The 11,084-nt window shown below is 42.4% G+C and overlaps 1 protein-coding gene across 1 annotated transcript; it reads right to left on the bottom strand.

Annotated features, from left to right (window-relative positions):
- Positions 1–1,725: 1,725 nt before the first annotated feature.
- vgf (VGF nerve growth factor inducible) lies at positions 1,726–3,888 on the bottom strand. The gene has a single exon (XM_054600894.1). The coding sequence runs from the start codon at positions 3,886–3,888 to the stop codon at positions 1,726–1,728; it is 2,163 nt and encodes a 720-aa protein (XP_054456869.1).
- Positions 3,889–11,084: the final 7,196 nt, after the last annotated feature.

The raw sequence follows: 11,084 nt of genomic DNA on the forward strand, positions 1-11,084 counted from the left end.
TTTACAATCATATTTATAACACTGCTATCCAATCCAAGCAATGAAAAATCCCTTCATCATGTTTTTTTATATTGTGACTTAAACCTGAATATGAGCGAACTGATCCCATCTCCAGTGAAATCAGTTCCATAGATCATTTCATTATCTCGTCTGCTTCCATTACAAAAGTGATTACAGCCTTGATCTCGTGGATAATATCAAATGGTACAAAAATAAATATGAAGCGCAATGTTGGGTATTCCACAGTGACATGTAAGGCAGCCAGTTTCAGCTCAGAGTTTGGAAACAAGTTCACACCTACAAATGTATAAAATGGGTGATCGATGGCATTTAGAAAAGTAATCAAAATGTAATTTAAGTTGTCAGGCTCAATGTTGATGGTTTTTTTTTTAGCACTTTGCCCACTTCCCGTCATTTTTTAATTGCCCCTAGACAATTGGTTTTAATCCTCAAGGGTTAAAAATAAAAACAAAGTTTCAAGCCTGCCACGCCATTTTGGCAATCTTTATTTTTGACCCCTGTAATGAATAATGAAAAGTAAATGTTGAATAATAAAATCGCACTAAATGGACTTCATTTAGCTGAAGGGAACTTTGGGATTTAGGGGCACTTTGGGGTGAGGCTGGTGATTTCCGGGGTCATAAAGTATTGAACACATTAAGGGATGTAGAATAAGATAGAGAACAACACCAGCCAGCTAAATGCCTGTGTTTAGGAAAAGAGCAGTATGTGCCTCCACCATCCTCCTCTGAAGGCGTCAAAAGAATGCCATATAGAGTTTGGTCAGGGTTTGGCACCATAGCAACAAGGTAATTGAAGTTATGCAAAAGGGTGAGTCATCCAAGCCATTATAGTGGTGTTAGTGTGGCTTCCACAGCCCTTTGTATGAAATATGCTTTTTGGTGCGTTATATTTCATGAGAAAGAGCTTTGGTAGGTAAAGAAGGTGCTGTTCTGCTGAAATGTTTTTGCTGCATCTTCATACAAATAACACCAAAAATGATACATTTATAAAAAAAAATGTAGTCATCTAAAAAAAAAATGAGATAGTGAATGGCTTCGGTATGAGGCCATTTCGAGAATATGCATGATTTAGATGTCATCTCTAAGAGATGGAAGTTGTGTCGGTGGGTACACTGTATGGACAGAAGGTGATCATTTCAATAAGATTATGTTTATGAAATATTGTTCAAAATTTACCTGCCTGAGATAATCACACACATATTTTCTTTGTGTTTAGACAGTAGAACTCTATCAGCCTCCAAACGTTTCCCAGCATTCATCACTGCCTACGATCTGACTGAAAATATATTTTTTAAAGGTACAGGTAACAACATATTCAAGCGTCCTCCTTTGTTGGCATTGTAAAATGTCCAAATGGAGAATGTTGTCATGCTGGGAGTTTGAATGAGAAGTTCTAGCATGATACAAATCTCTGCCGCGGCATGCTTTCCAACAGACCGCGTTTGTCCTGTATCCCCTCTTTCACGGAGGAGGAGTGTAGATGTGGATCTTTCATTTTCCTATCAAAGTTACATTTCATCCAGACTAGCTCTGGAAAAAAAAGTTCCTCCTTAATGTCCTCGTCCAAATCAAAACTAAACCAAATAGGACAAAGGAACTTGTTACATATGTAAAACAAAACACCAGCAAAATAAGATCATGAAGAAATACTTTTCTGCCCATTTATCATCTTTCGCCATACTCTCATTCTCTCATCCCACTTTTAGTCCAACAGTGGCCTCTTCATGAGTATCTGCTGTATGTATTTCTCCAGATCGTCACGGTTGCTGCTGTCTGGCTGATTTCCAGCAATGTAATAATCTTCATCTCTAGTCGCTGCAGGTGCTGCCGGGGCTGAGTAATAATACTTCTGCTGAGGCGGGATCACAGGCATTCGGGGAGGGGAGCGAGGTTTGGGGATGGGTACAGGCTGATACCGGTAGCCGGTGTAGTAAGGCCTCTGCTGAAGGACTGCGGGGGGATTTCTCAGCCGGGGTTGAACCCAGCTGTGGTAACGGCGTTTTGGAGGGAAAGAGTAGGTGTCATCCACGGAATTCCCAAGGAAGTTGTTGAGGGTAAAAGCGGGTTTGGGGACGTAGTAACGTGGTTTTGGTCTGGGGGGAGGAGGGAAATAGATAGGGTAGTAGTCTGGGTACAGCTTCCGCTGGTAGTATGACGGGTATGTGTAGGGGTACAAAGGGTAGCCAGTCCAAACTGACTTGGGTGATTTGAGCCAGAGGTCCTGTTTGCTTGACAGAGGATTCTGAGGTTTGGGCCAACGATTCTGACTGGCTAACAGAGGCTTGGCAGGTTTGCTCCAGAGATCCTGCGACTTGGTTGGCGATTTCTCCTGCAACCATGTTTTGAGGAGATTGACAGCTGGAGAGGGTTGCTTGGAGACGGAGAAGCTATTTTGACTGGTTGGAATCTGCGATGCTGAGAAACCATTGGTTGACGAGAACTGGGAAGACAGCGGAGTCAGAGGTCGTTGCCAACGAGACGCCATCTCGGGGGGCACGTCTTTCTTCTTCTTCTTTTCCACATCGCTGATGATGTCCACCACGTCGTCAGCAGGGAGGTGGAGCTTGTTGGAGATCTCAATCAGCTTGTCGATGGTCTGGGGATCGATATCGTCCTCCTCCGTCACCTCCTGTTCCTCATCGGACCTCTTGTCCTCCGCGGCGTTGGACAGGGATGAGCTGTACTTCTTGTTCCCGTTGTTCTGTTTGACCATGTAGCGCAACAGCATGTCCGAAGCGATGTCGGCCAGTTTCTCCTCCTCCATCTTGGCTCTCTGTGCCTCGGCCGCCTGTCGCCTCATCTCTTCCTGCTCCGCTTTAGCCTGAGCTTCCTCCTCCTCGGGACTCAACACCTCCTCATCTTCCTCTTCCTCCTCTGGTTCATCATCTTCCGTCACCTCCGGCTCCGCCAGTTGCTGCGACTGTGCTGCATTACTGCCAGCGTAATTATTGTCCTCGAAGTCGTCCATGAAATTGCCTCCCCTGAATGTTGGGAAGTTCATGCCTTTCTGCGTCTCCTCCTGCCATTTCAGTTTCTTCTTAGACATGGCGAGGTCGTTTCCTTTGCTGATTGGTATGATGTCGTTGTAGCTGCTGTAACCCCTGCCCTCCCTCTGATTTTGCTCTGAATCTCCCTCCCTCTTAGTGGCCGTGTTCAAACTAGGAAACTCCTTCATCATGGTCTCGAGGTTCTTTAGCTCCTCAGGGCTTAGCTGCTCCTCCTCCTCGTTGCTGCCTTGTTCAGGGCTGTTTGTCGCCTGCTGGGGAGCAGCACCCTGCCCGTTCTCCCCTCTTCCATCCAGACTAGCGGGCTGCCGCTCTGCTGGGACCTGGACCTTCTGACTTGTGGTGCGACTGATCACCTTTTCTGTCATCTTCTCCTCTTCTTCTCGAGCTTTCTGCTTCTCCTCCTCCTCCTCTCTTTCCCGCTTCTTCTGCTGCGCGGCCATCAGCAGCTCTAACTCCTGTCGTCCATCTCGGTCTCTATCTGCCCCCTCCATTGTTCTTACTTCTCTGTCTGCTTCTTCTTCTTTAACCTTCCCCATCTCAGCCTTCATTTCTCCTTCCATCCCATTGCGCTCCCCTCCCTTCCGTCTTTGCTCTACTCGTGAGTGATTCAGTGCCTCCAGTAAAACCGCCGCCAGTGTTTTGGGATCTACATCTTTGAAGAGCTCCTCTTCGTCATCCGCAACTTCTTTCTGCATAGATCGTGTCTCCTCTTTCCTTCCAGGAGGAGCATCTCTGTTGTGGTTATCGACATCTCCAGGGGTGTTGATTGGCTTGGAGGTGGACAGATGGAGGAAGGAAGCCCCTGTCAGGAGGACTAGGAGGGTAAGGGCACTTGAGGCATCGTGGTACCAAATCATGGTCCTTCACAGCAGGACCCGCTGTAAGCGGCGAGGGGGATAAGAAATGCCTGGAGGAGAGAGAAAGCACAGAGTTGCATCTTCAGTTTCATTAACTCTCAATAAAGGTTTGTCAAGGTTAAAAGGAGTAATTAAGTTTGCTATCTTGGTTACCGACTACTGAGTCTCAGTTTTGTTGTAGCCTACACTACATTTTGAATATGTCAGTTCCACACAAAGGGATTTTTAATGCCATCAAAAAGAAGGAAGTCGGGAGCTGCTCCATAGACAAAGAATGGGAGACTAATTTTGTGTTTTTTGTTTTACCCAAACAAACTTTATTCTATCGGTGTGTTCCGGTTGTGAAACAGAAAATGTAGCCATACACTAAGAACATTCCTCTGGGTACTCTCATTGTCATCTAGAACATGTTTCCCAATTTATGTCTATTTCATACTTGATGACATCACAGGTTTGAATTTTTGCACTCTAGTTTTTGTACTTGAGTAGTTAATGTTTGCTAAATTGTTTGGACCAAACTACTTGGACAAAAGGCATAAATTGTAGGTATTTTGAAAATTGTCGTAGTTCCCCTTTTAGTTCATCCAATAAAGAGCCAATTCTTAAAGAGACGCATCAGTACGTGGCTCTCGTGGTACGTGGGATCACTGCACCACATGCAACATATTTCGCTGATAGATTAAAATCATTGAACTCAGCTCAGCATCAAAGTGTGTGTGTGTGTGTGTGTGTGTGTGTGTGGGGGGGGGGGGGGGCATATAAACATGCTCTTATTTTGCATGAAACCACGCCACACTGTGTACTGCAACTACTAAAAAATATTGGCGCTAATTGTGTTTATAATAGCGTCTTTTTCTCAAGACCATTTAGCCTGAAAAAAAACAAAAAAAACTGCCATGATATATCTTTCTTAAAGAATATATTCATAAAAATAAAGAATTTTGGAAATCGTGTTTGATACTGGTGCAGAGATGATCCAAAACACTCAAGAAATGTCGGAAACAATTTATTTTGTGATTGGAGCCAATAACCGACCAACTAATGGGGCATGTTCTGCAGTGGATTGCGGCGGATGCGTGATGTGCAAAAAACACGCAGCGAACGATCGAATGGCTTCATCTCATCCTCCGCACATACAAAGCAAACAGATGTATTATAAGCAAACAGATGCAGAAGGTTTAGGCTCCACGGCCTGAGCAGGTCACACCACAGTTGATACCAACAAAGCGGATTAATAATCCGCCTCTGAGACCCAAGAATCAAGAAAACAAAAAAAACCTGTGAGCATGAAGCCACCTCCAGACTTCTGTCAACATGAGTAACCTGCCTGCAGCCTACACGCTGTAAACCTTTAAAAAAAACCTAGGCATCACGGACGTCAGTGTTATGCAGACATTTTAGACACGACAAAAGGCTGTCATTGACTCTGTAACCTTTTTTCTTTTCTTTTTTTAAACCGTCACCTTGATGCACAAAACAGCAGCATCGTTCTGCTTAATTTTCAATCTGGTTATTTTTGGCAAAGCGAGTCATGGTGATGGCGGCTGGAGATGACAATAATTGAGATGGTGGTGGTGATGATGATGATGATGATGATGATGATGATAATGATGATGGTGGTGGTGGTGGGGAGGAGGAGGAGGAAGAAAAGGAGGGGGATAACACAGCCACCTCTGTGTTGACCATCAGCTCCCACGCAATGCAAAGCGCCAATTAAAAAGCGCTAATATGTCAAAAATATTGGATTGATCAATTAATATATTATGTGTCACGTGACTATGGGGGATTTGAATACTCTTCTTACTCAACTAACAGACCATTTCAACCCAACAAACACCAGAAACAACTCTCTTTTCAACATTTTTTACAATCTTTTTGGGCTGATCTGCACATTTGAAACACAACACATTTGTTTTATAATATTATATGTTCAGCTTAATAATAATAATTATCTTGTTTTGATTATCAGACAGCCAACCATACAGATTTCATTTCCCCTAGAAAATAAAGTAAAGTAAGGACGGATAAGTTACCACTTACTTGCAGTTGAGTCTTTGCAGGGGGATCCCAGTTTCCCCTCCTCGTCACGTCACTCAGAGAAGAAGAAGTCCCCGCTGTCATGCACACAACCCGCTGCTTGCACCGTGCTTTTCTTCTTCTTGTTGTTTGTGAGTTGTTGTTTAACGTTATGTGTCGTCACTTTTGTTTTGTTGTTGTTGTTGTTGTTGTTGTTGTTGACACCTGCTGCGTGAGTTCTTCTCTCCCGGGATTCCGCTCCTTTGGCTCCGTCTGATTTCAGGACCACGGACAGCGGCTGCGGTGCTCTTATACCTCCCGTCCTACCCGGACCACGTGATTCGTGCGTCAAGCGGTCCCCATTGACGTCACCAGACTGGGTTTCATTCATAAGATTTTTTGCACCCCCCCCTCCCCCTCCCCCCCCCCCACCTCTTCGATCGAACCAATTAGCTGCAGTGCTCGCGCTGCTGAATGAACAGAAGCTGCTGAATGAATTCGCAGTTTATGGCGCTCCGTCTCTCTGCACGCAGGCCCGGACCCAGCCTCTCCAAGCAACATGTTAACAATATGCTGAGGGATGTAAATTGATTTACTGTTTGGGGAAAATATGCACAATTTATGAAATATTATCGCTTCCTAATTTGTTTTCCTTCATGTTGGGGCTTCATGAATTCACCCGATCCCACTCACATGTATGAGAAGAGCATTGGTCTCCAATCAACGGTCCGAGGACCCCAGGGGGTCCTTTGGGGAGTTGAGGGGGTATTTCAGATGAAGTCCCCGAAGTGAAAGCTTGTCAAATGGGGTTCTGTGACAAGGTTGAGAAGTATGAGAGGAATATGAAATTGTCTTAGACAGTGTTAATGAAATAACACAATTTATATACTGAAGCAGTATTTTCCTAAAATTGGACCAGTTCATATGTTTCATATCACCAGATATGTTAATACTGCACAGCAGTCCAACACAATCAATATTTATTACTATATCTTATTTCATTATATTTCACATATATTTTATTCCTATGTCTTTTAACTTATTTCTTATGTTTTTGACTGATTTATTCATTTTATACTATCATTGTTGCTAGTACAATTCCCCTCTCAGAGACTGCTCCACTGTAATTGTTATGCACACGATAGATGAAGAACTTGAACTCTTGTTGCTTCCTCCTCCACGACATTATATAGGTATACATCACCAGAGCATGCATATAAAGTGCAATACAGGTAAGATGTGATTATTTAAATCACTATGTAAACATTCTGTGTATTTGCAGTTGCAGCTGCAGCACCACCTGTTGGTTAACACTGGCTCTTTGAATCAGGGAATCCCATGCAGAGAGTCGCCTCACCAAGTTTAGTACAATGAAGATTTTAAACTTGAAGCTCTATTCTACCAAGTATCCTACCAGGTGTACTTGTCACATGTGCTCACAGGTGCTTTGGTTTGTTATTTTGTTGTAATTAATAAAATGTTATGGTCTTAATTTTAAGTATCACGCATTTCCCTCTTGTGCTCTGTCGGATTTCGTTCTCCACAATATGCAAATTAACTGTGATTGAAGACATGTTTTTTTTTTCTTCAGATGGCATTAATTACTCAACAAATAATGTTTTGAGTAAAAATAAGTGAACATCTTGCTAAGACGTTTGTTTCTTATAGTTTAGGGTTGCAAGTATTCAGATCCTTTACTTCAGTAAAAACACCAATAGCACTATGTCAAAATACTCTAAAAGGTACAAGACCTACATTGAAAATAAAGTACAGTGGGTACGGAAAGTATTCAGACCCCTTTAAATTTTTCACTCTTTGTTTCATTGCAGCCATTTGCTAAAATCGAAAAAGTTCGCATTAATGTACACTCAGCAACCCATCTTGACAGAAAAAAACAGAAATGTAGAATTTTTTGCAAATTTATTAAAAAAGAAAAACTGAAATATCACATGGTCATAAGTATTCAGACCCTTTGCTGTGACACTCATATTTAACTCACATGCTGTCCATTTCTTCTGATCCTCCTTGAGATGGTTCTACTCCTTCATTGGAGTCCAGCTGTGTTTAATTAAACTGATTGGACTTGATTAGGAAAGGCACACACCTGTCTATATAAGACCTTACAGCTCACAGTGCATGTCAGAACAAATGAGAATCATGAGGTCGAAGGAACTGCCCAAGGAGCTCAGAGACAGAATTGTGGCAAGGCACAGATCTGGCCAAGGTTACAAAAGAATTTCTGCAGCACTCAAGGTTCCTAAGAGCACAGTGGCCTCCATAATCCTTAAATGGAAGAAGTATGGGATGACCAGAACTCTTCCTAGACCTGGCCGTCCAGCCAAACTGAGCAATCGTGGGAGAAGAGCCTTGGTGAGAGAGGTAAAGAAGAACCCAAAGATCACTGTGGCTGAGCTCCAGAGATGCAGTAGGGAGATGGGAGAAAGTTCCACAAAGTCAACTATCACTGCAGCCCTCCACCAGTCGGGGCTTTATGGCAGAGTGGCCCGACGGAAGCCTCTCCTCAGTGCAAGACATATGAAAGCCCGCATAGAGTTTGCCAAAAAACACATGGAGGACTCCCAAACTATGAGAAATAAGATTCTCTGGTCTGATGAGACCAAGATTGAACTTTTTGGCGTTAATTCTAAGCGGTATGTGTGGAGAAAACCAGGCACTGCTCATCACCTGCCCAATACAATCCCAACAGTGAAACATGGTGGTGGCAGCATCATGCTATGGGGGTGTTTTTCAGCTGCAGGGACAGGACGACTGGTTGCAATTGAAGGAAAGATGAATGCGGCCAAGTACAGAGATATCCTGGAAGAAAACCTCCTCCAGAGTGCTCAGGACCTCAGACTGGGCCGAAGGTTCACCTTCCAACAAGACAATGACCCGAAGCACACAGCTAAAATAACAAAGGAGTGGCTTCGGAACAAGTCTGTGACCATTCTTGACTGGCCCAGCCAGAGCCCTGACCTAAACCCAATTGAGCATCTCTGGAGAGACCTGAAAATGGCTGTCCACCAACGTTCACCATCCAACCTGACAGAACTGGAGAGGATCTGCAAGGAAGAATGGCAGAGGATCCCCAAATCCAGGTGTGAGAAACTTGTTGCATCATTCCCAAGAAGACTCATGGCTGTACTAGCTCAAAAGGGTGCTTCTACTCAATACTGAGCAAAGGGTCTGAATACTTATGACCATGTGATATTTCAGTTTTTCTTTTTTAATAAATTTGCAAAAATTTCTACATTTCTGTTTTTTTCTGTCAAGATGGGTTGCTGAGTGTACATTAATGCGAAAAAAAAATGAACTTTTTCGATTTTAGCAAATGGCTGCAATGAAACAAAGGGTGAAAAATTTAAAGGGGTCTGAATACTTTCCGTACCCACTGTATGTAAGTATTATTTGGTTCCTGTGAGTTAAGTAGTATTCTTTTTATTTATTACTGTCTTACAAAGTTGTAAATAGCATTTCACTGCTGTAGTTGGTGAAGTTGGAGCTCATTTTAACAATTACACTTACCGTTAGGTGGTTTAATCTGCAACAAGGTATCATACGTCATAAAAGAACTCTGGTTTATGTATAAAACCTTAATCTGCATATAACTAGCAAGTAAAGCTGCCAGATAAATGCAATGGAGTCCAAAAGTATAATGTTTGCCACTGAAATGAAGTGGAGAAAAAGTATAAAGTCGCATGAAAAGTAAAGTACAAGTACCTCAAAATACGAAATGAAGTGGAGAAAAAGTATAAAGTCGCATGAAAAGTAAAGTACAAGTACCTCAAAATACGTAAATGTACTTCTTCTAATGGTTAGGGCACGGTCAGGGCTGAAAGAAACCAACACTGACTGTTGGTGGGAAACAGGAAATGAACAGCTTTGTTGACTCGTCTTCAGCCCAACTTCATACTTTAAAAGGAGTTCTGGCTAAAACGACACTTCACTCCAGTCATAGTTGTTAGTCATACTAGTTAAACACAAATATTTGGATCATATTCTCAACATTAATGAAAATGTGGCACCCATTCGTTGCTGTTCTAAAACTATTAGTGTGAATTATTTTGGAAGTTTTGAAACATTTCTTTGTTATTACTTTGGAAGTTTTGAAACATTTTAAAGCTCTTTTTACAAGTAAAACCTGCTTAGTTCACAAACGTTTGCAGCAGCACAGGTGGTTAAAAAACATCCGGACACACCATTTAGTTTAGCTTAAAACGGTTTATTCGTTATAAAATTACATTCACACACCGAGTCCCTTTAGCCTTTGCCTGCATCACAGATTCACTGATCTTCTGCTTTCATAAACCAGAGTCTCTATCAGCTCTCTAAAATATCTTCCTTGAGGAACCAAACAACTTTCAACAAGAGATTTCCAATCAAAATCCTCTCTTTCACGTGAATTAATTTATGGAAGAGATAATCACCAAATTGATAAAGTCATTGCATATGATGAGCTGATTGACCGAAAGACAAAGTTCAAACTGGGCATAAAATAGAATCTCACCCAATGGAGACGGAAAAAATAAACATTATTAAACACAAGATTCAAAGAACGTCTCTTTGAAGGGCAGCAGAGGTTAGGGTTAATGAAAAAACCTCAGGAATTAGAACAGTGGGGGTATGCTAAAATGTACAGGAGAATGTAAGGAGGAGCATTATGCTTCAAACAAAGTGCTCGTCAGAACATCAGGAACCCACTTTCTGAAGGCGAAATCTGTAGGCTCGGTCAATTAAAACAATGAAACTTTGAACGTGACCTCCGTCATCTCACGTGTCTACAACAGAGTGCAACACCGTAGTAGTCTTCAAAGAGAGACTGTCTGAAAGTGTAAGCCGTTATTGCATCAGGACTACGAAGACACTCGTAATCTGGTAGGCCAACCAGGAAGTTAGCATCGCACTGTTCCCTAGACAAAAAGTCAATGGGATTTTTCCTTTGAATTCTGGATTATTGCAGAAGATTAACTCTGTTGCAAACAAACATGTTTTTTTCAGTGAGATAATCTTCACAACTGCTAGACAGGCTATAAACTAACTACACCACGGTCACATGACTTCACTTCACGGGGACTAATGTTCAGTGGTGACGTTTTGTAGTCTGATTTAGCTACTTGTTAGCAGCCGCCTTTTAAAAGATGCGTTTAAGCTTCTAAATTCACCAGAGGGGTATTTACTGT

This window comes from Anoplopoma fimbria, chromosome 7 (assembly GCF_027596085.1).
Source record: "Anoplopoma fimbria isolate UVic2021 breed Golden Eagle Sablefish chromosome 7, Afim_UVic_2022, whole genome shotgun sequence".
Taxonomy (NCBI): domain Eukaryota; kingdom Metazoa; phylum Chordata; class Actinopteri; order Perciformes; family Anoplopomatidae; genus Anoplopoma; species Anoplopoma fimbria.